This window comes from Budorcas taxicolor, chromosome 12 (assembly GCF_023091745.1).
Source record: "Budorcas taxicolor isolate Tak-1 chromosome 12, Takin1.1, whole genome shotgun sequence".
Lineage (NCBI taxonomy): Eukaryota > Metazoa > Chordata > Mammalia > Artiodactyla > Bovidae > Budorcas > Budorcas taxicolor.
The window spans coordinates 69,898,311-69,920,350 of NC_068921.1; the positions used below are offsets into that span (position 1 = coordinate 69,898,311).

The 22,040-nt window shown below is 39.2% G+C and overlaps 1 protein-coding gene across 1 annotated transcript in view; it reads left to right on the forward strand.

Moving 5' to 3' along the window:
• The window catches only part of LOC128057588 (ATP-binding cassette sub-family C member 4-like), a 286,799-nt gene extending 266,974 nt beyond the window's left edge, over positions 1 to 19,825 (forward strand). Inside the window, exons 28-31 of the mRNA XM_052650036.1 lie at positions 10,375 to 10,547; positions 11,131 to 11,236; positions 19,052 to 19,186; positions 19,748 to 19,825. Coding sequence (XP_052505996.1) covers positions 10,375 to 10,547; positions 11,131 to 11,236; positions 19,052 to 19,186; positions 19,748 to 19,825 — 492 coding nt within the window. The remainder of the gene's footprint in view (positions 1 to 10,374; positions 10,548 to 11,130; positions 11,237 to 19,051; positions 19,187 to 19,747) is intronic.
• Positions 19,826 to 22,040: the final 2,215 nt, after the last annotated feature.

A 22,040-nucleotide genomic window follows, 5' to 3' on the forward strand; every position in this document is an offset into this window, starting at 1 on the left:
GATCATGCCAGTAACATGGTGTGAAATTTCATTAGAAAGAGTTTATTAAAGGTATATTATACATTTGAGAAGTGATAATTATTTATTAGCAGTTGCATCATTCAATGCCACAGAGTATATTCTGGTAACAGAACTCTGGACCTTTTGCTGAGGCTTTGTACTAAGTTCATTTCTAGAGAATTTTCTATTATTTGTGTCATGTTTCTCTTTGGCCCACTGCTTTGAATCTCCTCAGTCTTGCATGAAAAGGATTTTGACTGTTAAGATGCTCTTGTTTTTTAATTTAATTTAATTTTTTAAATATTAATTATTCTTGTGCATTTTCCCTAGTTTTGCAAATTTATTCTAAGGTACCGATGGCAGAAACTCTACCTAGACTTCTAAATAATAGGCAGACTTCTAGGCTCTCATAGAAAATACCTAGCCAGGTCTTTTGCCTTGAAAAAGTATGTGTTGCACAAATAGGCACTGAATATTTACTTTCTCTCATTTTAGAGAATTGTATCTTATTTCTTAAAGTTTTTTTGGGGGGGTCAAAAATAGAAAGCAATTGCTCACACTGTTGTTTTGAATCAGTTTTTATCTTTTGGTGTCACTCTTCCAGGGATAGCACTGAGATGTGTAATTCATAGAGGGCCTTTGACTATGAGTCAGTAGATTCGGAGGTCTGACAATGTCCTGCCAATAATTCTGGTTTCTGAAGGTTGTCAGCACTGGGTCTTTACACACCCACCCTGCTTTCCAGCAATTGTGGGAATTTTATTTTCCTAAATCAGGCTGGTTACTTCACCTTATCCTAATTGGAAAACAGTGGGCCTCTGATTTCATTTAAGTTTGTAAGTCTTTCTACAATGAAATTCTAGAAGAAAACAGGTGGGAACAATAAACCACTAAGCTCTCGAGTTCATAGGATGCATTTACTGGTGAAATTGGGACACATTTTAAGCTGGAAGACCTGGTATATCCCTACTTATTTCTGAGCTTGAGATCTCTCTTCAGAGATTCTCAGAAAAATTACGTTAAAATTTTAGAAAACATTATTCCATGGACAGAAAAGAAATGTTAGTTGGAGACAAATCCTGTTAAAAACTCTCTTAGAACTTGGCCCTAAAACTTCTTAATTCACCTGAAGGAACTAAAATTAAAATAAAATTTAGTAGCCTCTCAATTCTAAAATGATGAATGGTACATGATACTAAGATCTACATTTATTTAGACTACATTTGGAACTTTCATTAACATAAATAAATATGAGTTTATGTCACAAAGTGAAGTGTGTGGTTTCTGTGTATTGCTTCTGAAATTAACCCTATTATTTTACTGATATATCTTACAGAGAGAAATCATCCCACCATGGTGTTCCTCTGGGAATTATTTCTTTATGTCCTTTGTATATATTGTTTACCGATCTTCACTGGAAAACATGTAAATCTCATAAAGAAATAATTCCTAGAGGAATACCATGAAGGGATGGTTTCTCAGTCTAAGCAATGAGGTCAGTTTTTAGATGGATTAAAAACCCCAGTCATTGCTTTATAAATAAAGCCAAATTGAAACTGTCAATCAAAACTAATACAGTTGACCTAAGAATAAGAGGGCACCCATTTTACTCTTTAAGAATTTTAACTAAAGGGAAAAGACGCTTTAAAATTTTTTTTAAAGTCATCTATTTTTGCCTCCTCATTCTCTCCTGTTAGAGGTGGATGCCCATAAGGGAGATAGCCCTATGGATGCTGTCCCTCTCATCTTGATTATTTTTCAAAATATGTTAAAAATATGTTTTTCAATTTCTGAAAAATAGCCAACTTACTATACACTGAAGAATGTTCATTAGAAGCTAGTACTAATTAGAGCACCTAAAAAAACAACAGCAGCTCTACAAATATATCGAGTAGTGCTTAAAGATGAAGCACTTTATCACTCAAAGGTTAAAAGAGCTCAGTAGATAAGACTCTGGAAGTGAATCAGCAATGTGTTGCTTCCGCTGAAAAAACAAAACAGCTTTGATCCAGGAGTTTACAATTGAGAATATAGTATGTCATGTCAAAACTGTGCAGAAAACATCCAGTTGTGTGAACCATTGATAGTATCTCTGTTAAAATACAAGTATGTCTCATCACACAGGAAGCCAAGATACAGAAATCTGGGCATCAGCAACCTGTGTACATGGTTCAGCCTTGCTATGTGACAGGTCACAGGCCCATTTCCCAGGGCCTTGTATTTAGGTGAACAAGCTCCCCTTTTACTTCATTTACTGCTGGCTCTGCTCTGGTAATAGCTCTTCCCCATTTGTTGATTGCATTTCACTTTCTCTTTCCAGCCCACATCAGCTTTTCATTTTGAAAAGTAAGGTTTCACAAAATGTGGAAACCATCTTACATCTGGGTTAACCTTCTGTGAGGGACATTGGCACCTGGTTGAGAAAGATGGTTTATTTACTAGGTTATTTGAAAGTGTTTATGATGATAGCCTGGGGGGCTGCCATCTATGCGGTCACACAGATTGGGACACAACTGAAGTGACTTAGCAGCAGCAGCAGCAGCAGCATGATTATAGAACTGAGGTGTCTCATAAGTTCAGCTTATTATTTTCAGTTTTGCTGTATTTTATTATTTTCCCAAGCTCAATCTGAATTATTCTATACAAGATATGTAATTTCAAATACTGTTATTTTCTGTTTTTCTTAAATTACCAACTTTTTAAAAAAAAGTTTTTCATAGTTTAAATTTAGATATTATGATATCTTGGGGCCAGTTAATTGTTGTTATAAGGAATATATTCCTTTAACAGTGATATTTGGGAGAAGGCAATGGCACCCCACTCCAGTACTCTTGCCTGGAAAATACCATGGATGGAGGAGCCTGGTAGGCTACAGTCCATGGGGTCGCTAAGAGTTGGACACGACATTAGCGACTTCACTTTGACATTTTCACTTTCATGCATTGGAGAAGGAAATGGCAACCCACTCGAGTATTCTTGCCTGGAGAATCCCAGGGACGGGGGAGCCTGTTGGGCTGCTGTCTGTGGGGTCACACACGACTGAAGTGACTTAGCAGCAGCAACAGCAGCAACAATGATGTTTAATGAGAAAATAGTATTATATAAAATTATGTATGGCTTTATTTCCTATCTTATAGAAACAGGTTATGTCAGAAGATAAGATGCACTTGTTGTCGCTTCATTCATACTTGCAACAAACGTGTATTGAGAGTTTTTTGGATAGGCAGTGTTGCAGATTCAACACTATCACAGTTACCAGAAGAGACAAAGTCTCTATCCTTTTGGAGTTTATCTTCTTATAGAGAAGGTAAAAAGCAAACGACCAATGTGTGTGTAATAAAGTCTCAGGACTGAAACATGCAGGGAGAAGAAAAATGTAGAACATGAGGAGAGGATAGCCGACAGCACTATTAACAATGGGCAATGTCTGTTGATCTCTTCATATCAACCTCTGCTGTAGATTCTGCACATACTGACTCATATTATACTCTAACAATGTTAGGAGGAAGACACTTCATTACAATATTATAGTCTTATTTAGAGTTTAGGAAGCTAAGATAGATTAAGCTCAGGAAATTGCCCAGTTGGCAGACCAGGCAGGATTTATGCCTAGGCTGTCTAGGTTCAAGGTCCCAATTTTCTGTTTTAAAACCTTCAAATCACAGGAACATGCAAGGAATGGTATGATGAACACATATACAACTTCACCAAAATTCACTGGTTGTTGATATTTTTTTCTGTATTTGCTTTCTCTCTTCTATCATCTATATTTTGCTGAACTGTTTGAAAGTAAGTTGCAGAAACTTTTTTTTAAAGTTGCAACTCATCCTAAATACACAAACATGCACTTTTTAAAAACAAGAACATTCTCCTAATGTTCCTACTAACATTATACTAATATCTCACTCAAGAAATTTAATAGTAATATTACACTATTTGGCTTCCCTGATAGCTCAGTTGGTAAAGAATCTGCCTGCAATGCAGGAGACCCCAGTTGGATTCCTGGGTCTGGAAGATTCGCTGGAGAAGGGATAGGCTATCCACTCTAGTATTCTTGGGCTTCCCTTGTGGCTCAGCTGGTAAAGAATCCACCTGCAATGTGGGAGACCTGGGTTTGATCCCTGAGTTGGGAAGATCCCCTGGAGAAGGGAAAGTTTACCCACTCCAGTATTCTGGCCTGGAGAATTCCATGGACTGTAGTCCATGGGGTCTCAAAGAGTTGGATATGACTGAGCGACTTTCACTTCACTTCACTGCATTATACTATTATCTGATATGTTTTCAGACTCTCCAGTTGTAACTCTAGTTATTGTCTACTGTCTCTTTTGTCTTTTTTCCATTCAAATAATTATAACTTGATTATATGATTATACTGCAAAAGGTCTTCATGTTTGTAGCATTGTCATAACCATCCCTGATCCATAAATGAAATTAGAGTCTCAGAAAACCATGTGTTCTGGAAAACATTTCCACCTCACAACAGCTTATTCCTTGTCAGGCATATGTAGACAACTTGAAGGAAAGTGAAAAACCAGATTAGTGATGAGATATCACCTGAGCCACCAGTAGGTTTGAGGTTATTTCCTCACAGTCATGATGTCAGTCTTAAGAAAGACCAGTTTGCATTTACAAGGATTACCAAAGTCAACTCAGAAGGAAAAGTGAGAAAGTCTTGCCAGTGTTACACTCTTGATCAGTCCCATCACTTGAGTTTAGATTTATGGAATATGTTTCATAGAATATTCAATAAGGCCTCTTCCTTGTAACGAGGTGGCGGGGGTGGGGGTGATTAAGCTGACTTCCATTTTATAATTTTCATTGTGGCCACTTGCCTCATAATCCATATCTTATTCTTCAGATTTTGCATATCTTTCATGCTATCACTAAATATTAATACCATACTTAATCCTTACTCAGAATTCCCATTTCTGTGGATTAGACTTTCATAAGGAACACAGTTCAGGATAACATTAATGGAGGTACTCCAGCATTTAGGATACCATGAAAACATTGCCCACTCACCCTGGTATTTTGTAATTTGCCTTTGTAATTCTGTGTACCTGCTAATTGGCCATCACTCATCAATCTTTAGTTCTTTAATTTGAAGTGTATTTACTCTATGTTCTTTAATTTCAAGCACAGTCTGAATTTTGTTCTTAATCTATAATATTTCTCCAAAACAAATATTCATTGAACTGACCCCTGCAACTCAATATAGTTTCAGATTATCTTTGGCAGTTAAAAAGTTGATTTTTTAATCTTACAATTTTGATTTTATGAGGATAGATTAATACAAATACAACCTATACCCATAGTCTGGTGGAAATAACTTGTTGTGTTGTGGTCTGTTTTTCCTGAGTTTTCACTGAAAAACATTTATGAAATTCTTCAAAAAGTTATACAGATGGCCAACAGACACATGAGAAGATGCTCAACATTATTAATTATTAGAAAATGCAAATCAAAGCCACAATGAGGCACCAACTCATACCACTAAGAATGGCTATCATCAAAAAGTTTATAAATAATAAATGCTAGAGAAGATGTGGGAAAATGGAACTCCAACACACTGCTGTGTGTGTGTGCTGTTTGTATGCTCAGTCATATGCTCATTCTTTGTAACCCTATGAACTGTAGCCTGTCAGACTCCTCTGTCCACAAGATATTCCAGGCAGGAATACTGGAGTGGGTTGTCATTTCCTTCTCCAGAGGATCTTCCTGACACAGGGATCAAACCCACGTTTCTTTCATCTCCTGCATTGGCAGCTGGATTTTTTTTTTTTTTTTTTATCATCGAGCCACTTTGGAAATCCCCAACACACTGTTGGTGGGAATGTAAATTGGTGTGTGGAAAAGAGTATAGAGGTTCCTTAAAAAAGTAAAAAAAGAGCTACCACATGATCCAGGAATTATACTTCTGGGAACAATGGAAACACTAATTTGAAAAGATACATGCACCCAGGGTTCATTGCTGCACTATTTGCAATAGCCAAGATATAGAAGGAACTCAAGTGTCTGTCAACAGAAAATTGGTTTAAGAAGATGTGGCAACATACACACACACACACACACACACACACACACACACACATATAATGTGTATATATGTATGTATATTGTGTTATACAGACATAAAAAGTAATGAAAAATTGCTATTTGCAGCAACATGGATAGACCTAGAAAATAGTGAAGTCAGAGAAAGACAAATATTATATGATATCACTTATATTTAGATTCTAAAAAATAAAGCAAATATATATATATATATATATATATATATATATATATATATATATAACAGACTCACAGACATAAAAAATAAACTTATGGTTACCAAAAGGGACAGACAGGGATCAATCAGGAGTATGAAATTCACAGGTACAAACTACTATACATAAAATAGAGGAGCAACAAGTATTTACTGTATAGCACAGGGAACTAGAGTACCTTACAGTAAGGGATTAGATCTGATAGACTGAGTGCTTGAAGAACTATGGAAGGAGGTTCATGACATTGTGCAGGAGGTGGTGATCAAAACCATCCCCAATAAAAAGAAATGCAAAAAAGCAAAATTGTTGCCTGTTCAGTTCAGTTCAGTCGGTCAGTCGTGTCTGACTCTTTGTGACCCCGTGAATCGCAGGACACCAGGCCTCCCTGTCCATCACAAACTCCTGGAGTTCACTCAAACTCATGTCCATCGAGTCGGTGACGCCATCCAGCCATCTCATCCTCTGTCATCCCCTTCTCCTCCTGCCCCCAATCCTTCCCAGCATCAGAGTCTTTTCCAATGAGCCAACTCTTTGCATGAGGTGGCCAAAGTATTGGAGTTTCAGCTTTAGCATCATTCCTTCCAAAGAAATCCCAGGACTGATCTCCTTCAGAATGGACTGGTTGGATCTCCTTGAAGTCCAAGGGACTCTCAAGAGTCTTCTCCAACACCACAGTTCAAAAGCATCAATTCTTTGGCACTCAGCCTTCTTCACAGTCCAACTCTCACATCCATACATGACCACAGGAAAAACCATAGCCTTGACTAGACAGAACTTTGTTGGCAAAGTAATGTCTCTGCTGAATATGCTATCTAGGTTGATCATAATTTTCCTTCCAAGGAGTAAGTGTCTTTTAATTTCATGGCTGCAGTCACCATCTGCAGTGACTTTGGAGCCCTGCACCGCCCCCCCCCCCCCCCCAAAAAAATGTCTGACATTGTTTCCACTGTTTCCCCATCTATTTCCCATAAAGTGATGGGACCAGATGCCATGATCTTCATTTTCTGAATGTTGAGCTTTAAGCCAACTTTTTCACTCTCCTCTTTCACTTTTATCAAGAAGCTTTTTACTTCTTCTTCATTTTCTTCCATAAAGGTGGTATCATCTGCATATCTGAGGTTATTGATATTTCTCCCAGCAATCTTGATTCCTGCTTGTGCTTCTTCCAGCCCAGCATCTCTCATGATGTGCTCTGGATATAAGTTAAATAAGCAGGGTGACAATATACAGCCTTGATGTACTCCTTTTCCTATTTGGAAGCAGTCTATTGTTCCATGTCCAGTTCTAACTGTTGCTTCCTGACCTGCATACGGGTTTCTCAAGAGGCAAGTCAGGTGGTCTGGTATTCCCATCTCTTTCAGAATTTTCCACAGTTTATTGTGATCCACACAGTTAAAGGCTTTGGCATAGTCAATAAAGCAAAAATAGATGTTTTTCTGGAACTAAGGAGGCCTTAAAAATAGATGAGAAAAGAAGAGAAGTGAAAGGCAAAGGAGAAAAGGAAATATATACTCATCTGAATGAAGAGTTCCAAAGAATAACAAGGAGAGATAAGGAAGCCTTCCTAAATGAAAAATGAAAACAAATAAAGGAAAACAATAGAATGGGAAAGACTAGAGATCTCTTCAGGAAAATTAGAGATACAAAGGGAATATTTCATCAAAGATGGGCACAATAGGGGACAGAAATGGTATGGACCTAACAGAAGTAGAAGATATTAAGGAAAGGTGGCAAGAATACACAGAAGAACTATATAAAGAAGATCTTAATGACCCAGATGACCATGATGGTGTGATCCCTCACCTAGAGCCAGACATCCTGGTGTGTGAAGTCAAGTGGGCCTTAGGACGTATCACTACGAACAAAGCTAGCGGAAGTGATGGAATTCCAGTTGAGCTATTTCAAATCCTAAAAGATGATGCTGTTAAAGTGTTGCACTCAATATGCCAATAAATTCGGAAAACTCAGTAGTGGCCACAGGACTGGAAAAGGTCAGTTTTCATTCCAATCCCAAAGAAAAGCAATGCAAAAGAATGTACAAACTCCTGCACAGTTGCACTCATCTTACATGCTAGCAAAGAAATGCTCAAATTCTCCAAGCCAGGCATCAGCAATACGTGAACTGTGAACTTCTATATGTTCCAGCTGGATTAAAAAAGGCAGAGGAACCAGAGATCAAATTGCCAACATCTTTTGGATCACTGAAAAAGCAAGATAGTTCCAGAAAAATGTCTACCTCTGGTTTACTGACTATGCCAAAGCCTTTGATTGTGTGGGTCACAACAAACTTGGAAAATTGTTACAGAGATGGGAATACCAGGTCACCTGAATTGCCTCCTAAGAAATCTGTATTCAGGTCAAGGAGGAACAGTTAGATCCAGACATGGAACAACAGACTGGTTCCAAATTGGGAAAGGACTGTATGTCAAGACTGTATATTGTCACCCTGCTAATTTACTTGCATGCAGAGTACATCATGTGAGATGCTGGGCTGGATGGAGCACAAGTTGGAATCAAGATTGCCAGGAGAAATATCAATAACCTCAGATATGCAGATAGCACTATCCTTATGGCAGAAAGTGAAGAAGAACTAAAGCACCTCTTGATGAAAGTGAAAAAGGAAAGTGAAAAAGCTGGCTTAATACCCATCATTCAAAAAACAAAGATCATGGCATCTGGTCCCATCACTTTATGACAAATAGATGTGGAAACAATGGAAACAGTGAGAGACTTTATTTTTTGGGCTCCAAAATCACTGCAGACAGTGACTGCAGCCATGAAACTAAAAGATGCTTGCTGCTTGGAAGAAAAGCTATGAACAACCTAGACAGCATATTAAAAAGCAGAGAAATTACTTTGCTGACAACGATCTGTCTAGTTAAAGCTATGGTTTTTCCAGCAGTCACGTATGGATGTGAGAGTTGGACCATAAAGAAAGCTGAGCCCTGAAGAATTGATGTTTTTGTACTGTGGTGTTGGAGAAGACTCTCGATAGTCCCTTGGACTGCAAAGAGATCAAACCAGTCCATCCTAAAGGAAATCAGTTCTGGATATTCATTGGAAGGACTGATGCTGAATCTGAAACTCCAATACTTTGGTCACCTAATGTGAAGAACTGACTCATTTGAAAAGACCCTGATGCTGGGAAAGATTGAAGGCAGGAGGAGAAGGAGACAACAGAGGATGAAATGTTTGGATGGCATCACTGACTTGATGGACATGAGTTTGAACAAGCTCTGGGAGTTGGTGATCGATACTGATGACGAAATCCTGGTGCACTGTGGTCCATGGGGTGGCAAAGAGTCAGACAGGACTGAGCGACTAAACTGAACTGACTAATAGTAAGTTACAGTGGAAAATAATGTGAAGAAAAAAAAATATAAACTAATTCACTTTGCTGTATACCTAAAACTAAAATAATATAGCAAATAAATTACTGTTCCAGAAAACCTTTTCAAAATTATAACATTGAAGAAAATGCGCTTGACTTGTTCACAATTATGGACTTAAACATGAGAAAGAATCATCACCAAAATAGCTCTAGTTTTGCTGATCTATGAGGTACAATTTGCCATTGTTTGTTTGCCATTATTTATTTTTTTTTAGACATTTGGACCTTGCAAAATGGTGGAGTGCTGATAAGATTATAAATTTAGAGAACCATGCTTCCTACAATCAATCTATCTATCTATCTATATCTATCTATCTATCTATCTATCTATCTATCTATATATGTTTTTAATTTACTTTAGTGTAGTAACTCCTTTGCAAAATCTATTTTGGGGAAATTTGACTCATCCATAGGGTTCTTTTAACTTTTCTGTTCAAACTGTACTGAGAGAAATAGCTTAGTTTTTTGAGAGACTTTCTTAACTAATCCTTAAGTAGGCAGGGGACACTGAGACCTTTTTGTCCTGAGCTGATGCCACCATCTTCCTCAATGAACACTCTTTGGAAAGAGCTCTCCCCATCTCCTGGCTATACATATAAGATACATAAGGATACATTAGAGCTTTGGGGACATCAAAGCTCTAATGTCTAAAGGCTTGTCTACTTCAGTAGTTGTTTGTTTAAGAAAATGTCTTTCTTCTTTCTATATGCACAGGTACGACTTAAAGAAATAATTGAAGAGCTTCCTGATAAAATGAATACTGAATTAGTAGAATCTGGATCAAACTTAAGTGTTGGGCAGAAACAACTGGTGTGCCTTGCCAGGGCTATTCTCAGAAAAAATCAGATATTGATTATTGATGAAGCCACAACACATGTGGATCCAAGGTATGGAGCTGAGATTCATGAAACTTGGAATCTGAATTTTAAATATGGTAAATGGGATTTATTTAGTGGTGTTGAGAAATGTTTTTTATGTGCTCTTTTTGCCCCAAAGACATCTCATGATAACATTAATTCCAGAAAACCAAGGAAGAAACCAAAAGGTGGTAATAATGCTGTTATGAGGCATCCTGAGAGAGCTAGATTTGTAAATCCAGCTCCTGATAGTTTCAAGCAATTTGGCAGGAAGACAACTTTCCATTGTTTTATGAAAAACAGTAAGTTTCCAAGTAGACTTTCCAGGAAGATTTCCTGGAGCAGGAAATGGCAACCCACCCTGGTATTCTTGCCTGGGAAATCCCATGGACAGAAGAGCCTGGTGGACTATAGTCCATGAGGTTGCAAAAGAGTCAGACACAACTTAGCAACTAAACAACAACAACAAAGACTTTTTTTACTTAGTTTTTCAAGAGCAGGATTATGTCTTAAGTATTGATTTTTAAAAACATAAAAATATCATGTGATATTTTTAAGTCTTAAATCTGCTTTACCTGTCTTTACTTAACTAAATGCAATTCTTTGATTCCAGCACTGATGAGTTAATACAAAAAAAGATCCGTGAGAAATTTGCACAGTGTACTGTGCTAACCATCGCACAAAGGTTGAGCACCATTATTGACAGTGACAGGATAATGGTAAGGGCCTTACCTGTGGGATTCCATTGTTTCCATTTACCTTCAATTTTAAAATTTATTCTTCCTTGTAAAACTTGATTAAAACTCTAATTAATTCTTATTTTTTCCTCTCATCCTTGACAAAAACTCAAGTACTTGAATGTAGTTTCAGAATGTGCTATTAATATATTCAGTAATTTCCTATTTCCATTTAAAAGTTTATTTGAATTGCTGTTTTTTTTAGGTATCCAACCATGAAAATATTCCAAACTCACAATGAGATTTCAAATTTCAGAGTGGTGCATCAAAGTCATTTTTACTGTGTCACAGTTCTTTCAGCATTTTTGTATTCCCTTAATAAAAACAGCATTTCATTAGACTGCCAGGCAGATGTTAGGTGAAGTTGCAGAATTTCCCAGTTGTTGAGACATTCACAATATGTACTGTTAGAGGGGAGTCATTGAGGAAAAAAGGCCTAATGAGAAAAAGTATTTAAACAGAAAGGATTTAATAAAGAAAATTTGTTATATAAGAATTCATGTTGATGTACGGCAAAACCAATACAATATTGTAAAGTAATTAACCTCCAAAAAATAAATAAATTTATATTTAAGAAAAAGAAAAAAAAAAGAATTGGAGGACTAGAAAAATGAATCACTGGAGTAATAATTTTAGGAAGCAATGACTATGTCCTAGGACAGATCTCCAGACCTAAGGACTCAGAGAAGAAGCCTTATGAGTCAATGATGAGACCTCCAAGGGGAAGTCATTGTCTAGCTACTGGTCATATTTATGAGTGAGCATGATGAGGCTAGTTCTCTTTCTGCAGAAGTAGCAGAAAGCAGGGAGACCATTTGCTCTGCTTCCCACCTTCCTCCTCCCTCTAGTGCCCCCTACTGGCAGAAATTCACAAAGGGCCAGCAGGCCAAAGAGCCTCTGAAATGTGATTTGCAGAGACAACTTGTGCATCACAGTTGAAAATGTAGAAAGAAAAGCAGGTGGAGACTGAGTGACTGTAGATGAATAACTAGCAAGCCTCTCTCTCTCTCTCTCTTTTTTTTTTTATTACTAGCAAGTCTCTTATACAATGTATTCAGGCATTGCGGATGCAGCAAGCTCCAAACTTTGGCCTCTGGATGTCTGTGTACTGTCTTTCTTTCAGGTTTGATTGGCTCTTTCTTCCTTAGTAATTTAATATTTCCTTCCTTAGCTTTATCTCCTCTGTTTCTTCCTCCTTTCATTTTCTTTTTCTTTCTATTCTCTCTCTCTCTCTTTGTTCTTCCCCTCTGTTGCTTGCTGAGTTTCAATAGATTTTAGGTTGTGGTTTATTAAATGACAAGGAAATCATCCCTCAAAGAAAAAACCTTTGGTAGCAAATAAGTCGTTAAGAAAGCAAGATATTTTCAGGCTAACCTCATCTGGGTCAACGAGCTTATTTCACCCACTATATAGCTACTAGTCATCACAAGACTCCAGAGTATACAATTGATGCTGATTAGTGACGAAGATCATGGCATACGGTCCCATCACTTCATGGGAAATAGATGGGGAAACAGTGGAAACAGTGTCAGACTTTATTTTTGGGGGCTCCCAAATCACCGCAGATGGTGACTGCAGCCATGAAATTAAAAGACGCTTACTTCTTGGAAGAAAAGTTATGACCAACCTAGATAGCATATTCAAAAGCAGAGACATTACTTTGCTAACAAAGACCATCTAGTCAAGGCTATGGTTTTGCCAGTAGTCATGTATGGATGTGAGAGATGGACTGTGAAGAAGGCTGAGCCCCGAAGAATCGATGCTTTTGAACTGTGGTGTTGGAGAAGACTCTTGAGAGTCCCTTGGATTGCAAGGAGATCCAACCAGTCCATTCTGAAGGAGATCAGCCCTGGGATTTCTTTGGAAGGAATAGTGCTAAAGCTGAAACTCTAGTACTTTGGCCACCTCATGCGAAGAGTTAACTCATTGGAAAAGACTCTGATGCTGGGAGGGATTGGGGGCAGGAGGAGAAGGGGACAACAGAGGATGAGATGGCATCACTGACTCGATGGACGTTGTTGGGGTCCAGCCCCAGTGGATCCAGGGAATTTGAAGAGGAGATGGAGTTGGTGTCTTGGAAAGGACTATTTAATTAGAAAAGAGAGATTAGGAAATAGTGTAGTAGGAAAATTAGTGGAGAAAAGATGCTGAATAGCTTGGTTTACGTGGAAAGCTAATAAAGTCTCAAGAGAAGAAACTTGCACCACCTACATAGGCCACTGGTGCCCGCTTGAATAGCGGAGGGTGCCTCACCTTGGGCTCCCTCTCACGTGGGTCTTAGAAGCCAGGGCAAGAAAGTAGACATGGCGAGCCTCCACGCTCCAGATGGGAATTCAGCCAGAAAAGAGGAGAAGGAGAAAAAACCACACGGGAGAAACCAGTCTTTCCAGTGACTGGTCCATCCTTCATTGCCTGGGAAAGCTTGTTATACTTTTGGTTGTACATAGAGATCAATGGATAATGCAAAGTTATGCAGGGTCAGCAGCCCTGACTCTTATAGAGACCAGGCTTTCTCTCTGCACACCTAGCTGTATACACAAGTCTTAGGTGATTTGCATCATCTTCTGGCCAGGAGGCCTATTAACATTTTATGGCCCTTTTCTGATAAGGGTCTGTCAACCAGAAAACTTCTTTGCCTTAAAAAGTGTTGTTCTTACTAAAGTCTGGTGCCACTCTCAGAAAGCACTAATTAAGATTACATTCTTATATAGCAAGGACACAACAATTTATAACAAGGAAAGAGGGGTACAGTGATTTATAACAAAGAGAAAGTTCACTAACTCAAAAGTCTAGTGTTGCTAACATCAAAACTACTATATTCCTTTTTCTATATCCCAATTACACTGATTAATATCCTCCAGGTGCCTAAAAGATAAAGAATATGGAGGCCTGGCAGCAGTTATTGACTCAACAATGAAAACCCATCACCAATATAATTCTTAGCTCTTTAGAAAAGGCTCTATATCTTTAAGATGTTTTAAGCTGTGTGCCTCTCACGGTTGAGGGGCTGTAAACAATCACAAGTTGTAAAAGTCTCTAACTGTCAGGCAAGTTAGAGAGCCATCAGAGGAGTCTGAGCTGAGACACTCCTTTTATATGCAGGAGACTGTTAACTGGAGCTCTAAGTTAACTCTTTCCAGAGAAAGGTGGTTGGGGTAGTCCCCTGTTATGTCAGAAGAGTGGAAAGCACAGTACAATAAAGCAGGCAGACTCTGGTTTTGGGGGTCAGGAAAATCCAAGGGTACCCCATGCTCAGGAAAATCCAAGGGTACCCCTGAGGCCTGATCTCAGCCTTTGCCTTTTGCCAGGCCCCCTTCCTCATGACGTTTGCCATGGGCGGGATTCCCCATGCTGGCTCCCGGCAGGATGTGAGTCTGAGTGAATTCTGGGAGTTGGTGATGGACAGGGAGGCCTGGTGTGCTGCGATTCATGCGGTCACAAAGAGTTGGATACGACTGAGCAACTGAACTGAACTGAGAGATGAAGTAAATAGAAAAAGAAGGCCTGCACAATGATGCATAAGAGGCAGCAGATGGAGTTAACCAGTGATTTTGATGGTCCATACTAAACAGGTAATAATCAGGAATAAATGGTCAGTAATACCTCAAATTCCTTATGTCCAATGATATAATGAAGCTTTTGACTTCTTGGGCAGTTTCTAGAAAACCACCTCCCACCCTCCTCCCCATGCATTGTCAGGTGGGATCATCAGTGGGGACACTGAATAGATACCAGACTGTCAGCACTGAGGAAGTGTCTGTAGCCTCACTCTCCCATGCTGAACATGCACAGAAGTGAGCTCTGCAGAGGTAGATGACAGGAGTAGGGGATTGCCAACCAAAGGGATGCTCTAGGCTCCAAGTAGTGCAGCTGGTCACAGCACAAGAACATCTCAGTAGGAAGCAGGCTTCTCCTGCAGAGTTTGTGAGGGACCAGGTGACAATCCAAGATTGGAGAACAGTGACTCTTAGAATCCAGAGATCTTTAGCATGGAGCATCTTTAGTCATTCATTTTGTGTTCTTGAATACTAATTGGAAAAGTAACCTTTTCCTTCTACTCTTTACCTGTCACTTTTAAAATTCTTATCTCTCAGCATTGTATTTCATACTGTTCCCACTTCTTCCACAGTAAGTGAATGATGCTGTGAACTTTACCTGTTTCAAGCCCTTTTTCAGGTTTTTCTTTCACCCTGTCCTTGCCCTCCACCTCTCCCTGCAGCCACTCCATTGTCATTTAAGGCATCCTACCAATGAAAATGAGTGATCTTGCATTGGGTCCATTTAAGTTTTATGTCTAGGACAACTAGCTAGAATATCAGCAGATACAGAAGCCAGATAAACACATCTTCATTGTGCTTATATAACTGACTCAGATAATATAATGTATTTTTCCTAAACCTACTAGAGAGTGACAAGCAATTTGAGGTTGATATTCGTTGGGGTTGAAAGTTGAGGGATTCTTATCACACCAAATTGAATGTCTGGTTTATAGTTTAACCTGAGTTACAGAAACAGTGGAGATATACCTGGAGATTACAGGATACTTTTAATTTCAAGATTAAAGGGTTTTAAAATAAAAAGTTAAAACTATACCTATTTATTTTTTACACAAAGAAAAAAATTATAGTTGTTTATGTCAATTTGTTCTGAAATATCTAGAATCTTTGATCAAAACAATAAATGTAAAGGCTAAGTTGGTAAAATTCTGTTCCTGACATTTTTCAGTCTGGGTCCTATCTCAGCTCTTGTGGCCTGACATGAGTCTGAGCTGCACTAAACTCTTGCTTCTTTTGACTCTCCCTCCTTTCTGACTGTCCTTTTTTTTTTTTCTTTTATTCCAATATTTGATGTAAATGAGTTTCAATCCTCAACCCTGCTTTGTCCCTCCCTCATTTACCCTCTCACTCTCCCTCTTGACCACAGTCATCAATCTGTGGCATGTGGTCCTCCAGGTCCACATCTCTAATCCTTAGCTATTTCCCATGCCAGCTGGACCCATTCTCCAAACCCCCCGATCTCATCCTATAGTCTTGACAGATTATACCATCAGTTCAGTTCAGTTCAGTTTGTCAGTCATGTCCGACTCTTTGTGACCCCATGAATCGCAGGACGCCAGGCCTCCCTGTCCATCACTATCTCCCGGAGTTCACTCAGACTCACGTCTATCAAGTCAGTGATGCCATCCAGCCATCTCATCCTCTGTCATGTCCTTCTCCTCCTGCCCCCAATCCTTCCCAGAATCAGAGTCTTTTCCAATGAGTCAACTCTTTGCATGAGGCGGCCAAAGTACTGGAGTTTCAGCTTTAGCATCATTCCTTCCAAAGAAATCCCAGGACTGATCTTCAGAATGGACTGGTTGGATCTCCTTGCAGTCCAAGGGAATCTCAAGAGTCTTCTCCATCACCACAGTTCAAAAGCATCAACTCTTTGGCACTCAGCCTTCTTCACAGTCCAACTCTCACATCCATACATGACCACAGGAAAAACCATAGCCTTGACTAGACGGACCTTAGTCGGCAAAGTAATGTCTCTGCTTTTGAATATGCTATCTAGGTTGGTCATAACTTTTCTTCCAAGGAGTAAGCGTCTTTTAATTTCATGGCTGCAGTCACCATCTGCAGTGATTTTGGAGCCCAGAAAAATAAAGTCTGACACTTTCCACTGTTTCCCCATCTATTTCCCATGAAGTGTTGGGACTGGATGCCATGATCTTCGTTTTCTGAATGTTGAACTTTAAGCCAACTTTTTCCCTTTCCTCCTTCACTTTCATCAAGAGGCTTTTTAGTTCCTCTTCACTTTCTGCCATAAGGGTAGTGTCATCTGCACATTGGGTGGTAATTGAAATTAAACTCTTTCCCCATTGAAACTTCCCCATTGAAACTAAACTCATTCATGCTCTGAATTTAGATTCCTTTTCATTTGACTTCCATTGAACATGTATTAAGTGCCTGTTACCTGTCATGTACAATTCCAGGGGCCTGAGATGCAACACCAAACAAGGGAGATTGTACGCCCTGCACTTAAGGAGATGCCAGTCTCACGTCCAGCCCTCTTGACCCAGGTTATTCCGTGTCTGGAATGACCATTGTCCACCCACCCACCCTCACTTCTGCATGTTCACATCTATCCATTCTTTGAAGCCCAGTTCATTGCCTGATCTCCTCCTTGAAGCTCATACTCAGAACCTCGGAGTCATCTGTTACTAAACTCCTTTTTGTGTGTGTGTATGTTTTTTTTTTTCTCTTGCATTGTAGGCATTTGAGGATTTCCTTCTCTCTCTCTCCTCTCAGCACAGGCTCCCTGAACGCAGGGGCTGTGACTTACTTGTGTTTGGCTCTTCCACAGCATAGTGACAGGAATGCAATTAAATGTGTAATAAATATCTGTTGAATAATTCATAAATTAATAAAAAATTTTATTGTGTTCCTCAAATGTGTTTTGACTATGTGTTACTTAACTCTTTATTAATCCTGAAAGCTAAATCAGATTTATTTTATTTTTCTGTGAATATATAAGAATATATAAGAGGTACACAGTAAATAATTTAAGCCTGAGTGTAATAAAAATTGCAGTATAAAGCAGGAGAAATATTTATGCTTATGGGCATATTTGTTTAATTTATATATAAAGCTAGTACAAAGTCTTGAGTTCAGTTCAGTCGCTCAGTCGTGTCTGACTGTTTGCGACCCCACGAACCACAGCATGCCAGGCCTCTAAGACTGTCCATCACCAACTCCTGGAATTTACCCAAACTCATGTCCATTGAGTCAGTGATGCCATCCAACCATCTCATCCTCTGTCGTCCCCTACTCCTCCTGCCCTCAATCTTTCCCAGCATCAGGATCTTTTCAAATGAGTCAGGTCTTCACATCAGGTGGCCAAAGTATTGGAGTTTCAGCTTCAACATCAGTCCTTCCAGTGAACACCCAGGACTCATCTCCTTCAGAATGGACTGGTTGGATCTCCTTGCAGTCCAAGGGACTCTCAAGAGTCTTCTCCAACACCACAGTTCAAAAGCATCAATCCTTCTGCACTCAGCTTTCTTTATAGTCCACTCTCACATGCATACATGACTACTGGAAAAATTGCTTTTTTAGTCTTACTCAAAGAGAAAAGTGGATTTCTAGATATTTCTTCAGTGCAGAGCGACTATACTAAAGCTGCTTATGTAGCAACTCCTTTTTGTCAGGCTTTCACTCTCAAGATAATAAACTACAACCAAAATCAACTTTAACCTCACTGACAAGGGATTCAGCTCCAAAGAGGTGACATAATCTGGAAGCATTTACTTTTTTCCCAAGTTTTACTCAGTGTTTTTAAACCAACTTGACAGTTAATTTGTTGTCAGGTCACTGTTGTCTGATTTACATGATACTACTGTACTTTTTAGATAAACTGACTTTGATTTTCTTGAATTAAGAAATTTCCTGGCTCTGAATGTCTGTATAAACAATCCTCAAATCTCAGAGTCTGAAAGCTAAAAATACTAACTCATCATAACAATGCCAAATGCCTTTGGCAGAATATAAATGATATAGATTGCTAAGTGCTTGTAATCATAGTCTAAAACTTTAACTTTCTTCTATTCCTATAACATTATAATAGCAAAACACTGGGTTAGGGCTTGATCTACTAGTAAACTAGGGTAATCAAACTATTTAAATACCAGCCAGTCTTACCACCCAAATAGATTCTCTGTATTCTCCCTGTCCTGCTCCTTTCTGAAATATTGTTGGAGTTATAATAAGTTACTATGAAATATTGTGTACTAACAGGTTTCTTTCTGCTGCTTAACAGGTTTTTGATTCAGGAAGACTGGAAGAATATGATGAGCCATATGTTTTGCTGCAAAATAGAGACAGCCTGTTTTACAAGATGGTGCAACAACTGGGTAAGGCCAAGGCTGCTGCCCTCACTGAAACAGCAAAACAGGTGAGCCCACTGGTGGGAGTTGCAATTAACATTTATCTCCACAGTTCACTTCTCACGATTTAGTAGCAGGGGTCCAGAAACAAGCTCTCTGTGCCCTTTTCAATCATAAGCCTCCAGAGACAAAGTTTCATGAATGGATCTTAACAGGTTGCAGGTGGAAGACAGGTCTGCTGGAACTCTGCAGAAGCAGTGAGGATGGGGTCAGGATGTGTGCATGCACGTGCACCTGAGAGAGATTTTGAATTGGACTTGGCACACATTTAGACTCTGGGTTCAGATTCTCACAGAGCACAGGACACCCATTTTGCAGACCTTTCATATTCATTCTGGTTGGTGCTCAGCACATTTGTGGTACAAGTTATATCAAAGAATATCCAGGAAATTTGAGAGTTTAAGGGAAAAAATTTGGAGTGTTTTGATTCTAGGAAAATCTTCCAGGGAAAGGTGTAGGTCGCTTTTGTGTTCTGATCTGTAAATAAAACTCCTACCTGATACTGTCACTTTCTCTCTAATTCTTTGCTGTTTCGAATTAGATGCATTTGCCCCCCATGCTTTCTCTAGCTTACGGAAAATGAAATTGTCATCAGGACAAATCAAGAACTCACAGTACCTTCACACTGTAGTCTGAATGGTGCCTGAAGGTTTACAGAGCACTTTCTCAGAGATGAGGTGTGTGAAGCAATAAGCACTGTGCATGGTGTGAGAAAGGGGCTCGATGGGTAACACTCAGGTCATGTGGTTTTGTAATGAAAAATTTGGTCTTTGTTTCCAGTGCTGAATGAGAATAATGAAGACAAGTTTCAAAGAATAAAGGAAAAAAATTTGTTAATTTGCTAGTGGATGAGTAGGATAGCAGACTAATTTTGTAAGAACTATCATCCTGCCTTCTAAGAGACAGCAGGTGTATTTAAAGAAAAGTTTTAGGGTGCCTATATGACGGCTGTCACATATCAGTTCAGTTCAGTTGCTCAGTTGTGTCTGACTCTTTGCAACCCCATGAATCACAGCATGCCAGGCCTCCCTGTCCATCATCAGTTCCCGGAGTTCACTCAGACTCACGTCCATCGAGTCAGTGATGCCATCCATCTATCTCATCCTCTGTCGTCCCCTTCTTCTCCTGCCCCCAATCCCTCCCAGCATCAGAGTCTTTTCCAATGAGTCAACTCTTCACATGAGGTGGCCAAAGTACTGGAGCTTCAGCTTTAGCATCATTCCTTCCAAAGAAATCCCAGGGTTGATCTCCTTCAGAATGGACTGGCTGGATCTCCTTGCAGTCCAAGGGACTCTCAAGAGTCTTCTCCAACACCACAGTTCAAAAGCATCAATTCTTCGGGGCTCAGCCTTCTTCACAGTCTAACTCTCATATCCATACATGACCACAGGAAAAACCATAGCCTTGACTAGATGGACATTAGTCGGCAAAGTAATGTCTCTGCTTTTCAATATGCTATCTAGGTTGGTCGTAACTTTTCTTCCAAGGAGTAGGCATCTTTTAATTTCATGGCTGCAGTCACCATCTGCAATGATTTTGGAGCCCCCCGAAATGAAGTCTGACACTGTTTCCACTGTTTCCCCATCTATTTCCCATGAAGTGATGGGACCCGATACCATGATCTTCGTTTTCTGAATTTTGAGCTTTAAACCAACTTTTTCACTCTCCTCTTTCACTTTCATCAAGAGGCTTTTTAGTTCGTCTTCACTTTCTGCCATAAGGGTGGTGTCATCTGCATATCTGAGGTTATTGATATTTCTCCTGGCAATCTTGATTCCAGCTGTCGCATATAGTTGATTTTTTCTTTCAGGATAGCTATTTCCATGATGTTATCCCTGGTCATTTTGGTCCCCTGGTCCCAGTCAAAATGTTCCTCTTCTGATATTTTTTGCTTTGCTGACTTCATGGCCTTGGGTTTCTGTGGTTATGACAAGAGGAACAAGCAGAAATGGCAAGAATGCCTGCACTGAGGTCTGATTTAAGGAACTTAGTCATTGTCATGCAGCTGCCTGTAATTCTTTCTGGAACAAGGTGAGAATTGATGGAAGGATGGAAGGAGGGAATGATGGTCTGGTGCTCTTGCCACTTGAGATGCATGGCTTGAGGTGGGATGAGGCTTCTGTGTGTGATGAGGCTTCCCCATTGAAACTAAATCTCTGATCATTAAATTATAGGTACATTTTTACTTCTTCATACTTCATACTTTGCATTTCCCAGATTTTTCACTAGTAATGAATAAATTTACTTGTGTAATATTTTAATATCTCTTAAAAACATACTTTGGATCTCTCAGATTTTTCACTTGCAAAGAATAAATTTACTTGTATAATATTTTAATATCTCTTAAAAACATATTCCAAGTATCTCACAGTATTTCTGTTATATATACTGTGGAAAATTCTTCAAGAGATGGGAACACCAGACCACCTTACTTACCTCCTGAGAAATCTGTATGCAGGTCAAGAAGCAACAGTTAGAACTGGACAAGGAACAAGAGACTGGTTCCAAACTGAGAAAGAAGTATGTCAAGGCTGTATATTGTCACCCTGCTTATTTAACTTATATGCAGAGTACATCTTGTGAAATGCTGGGCTAGATGAAGCACAAGCTGGAATCAAGATTGCCAGGAGAAATATCAATAACCTCAGACATGCAGATGACACCACCCTTATAGCAGAAAGCAAAGAAGAACTAAAGAGCATCTCGATGAAAGTGAAAGAGGAGAGTGAAAAACCTGGCTTAAATCCGAACATTCAGAAAACTAAGATCATGGTATCCAGCCCCATCACTTTATGACAAATAGATAGGGAAACAATGGAAACAGTGAGAGACTTTATTTTCTTGGGCTCCAAAATCACTGCA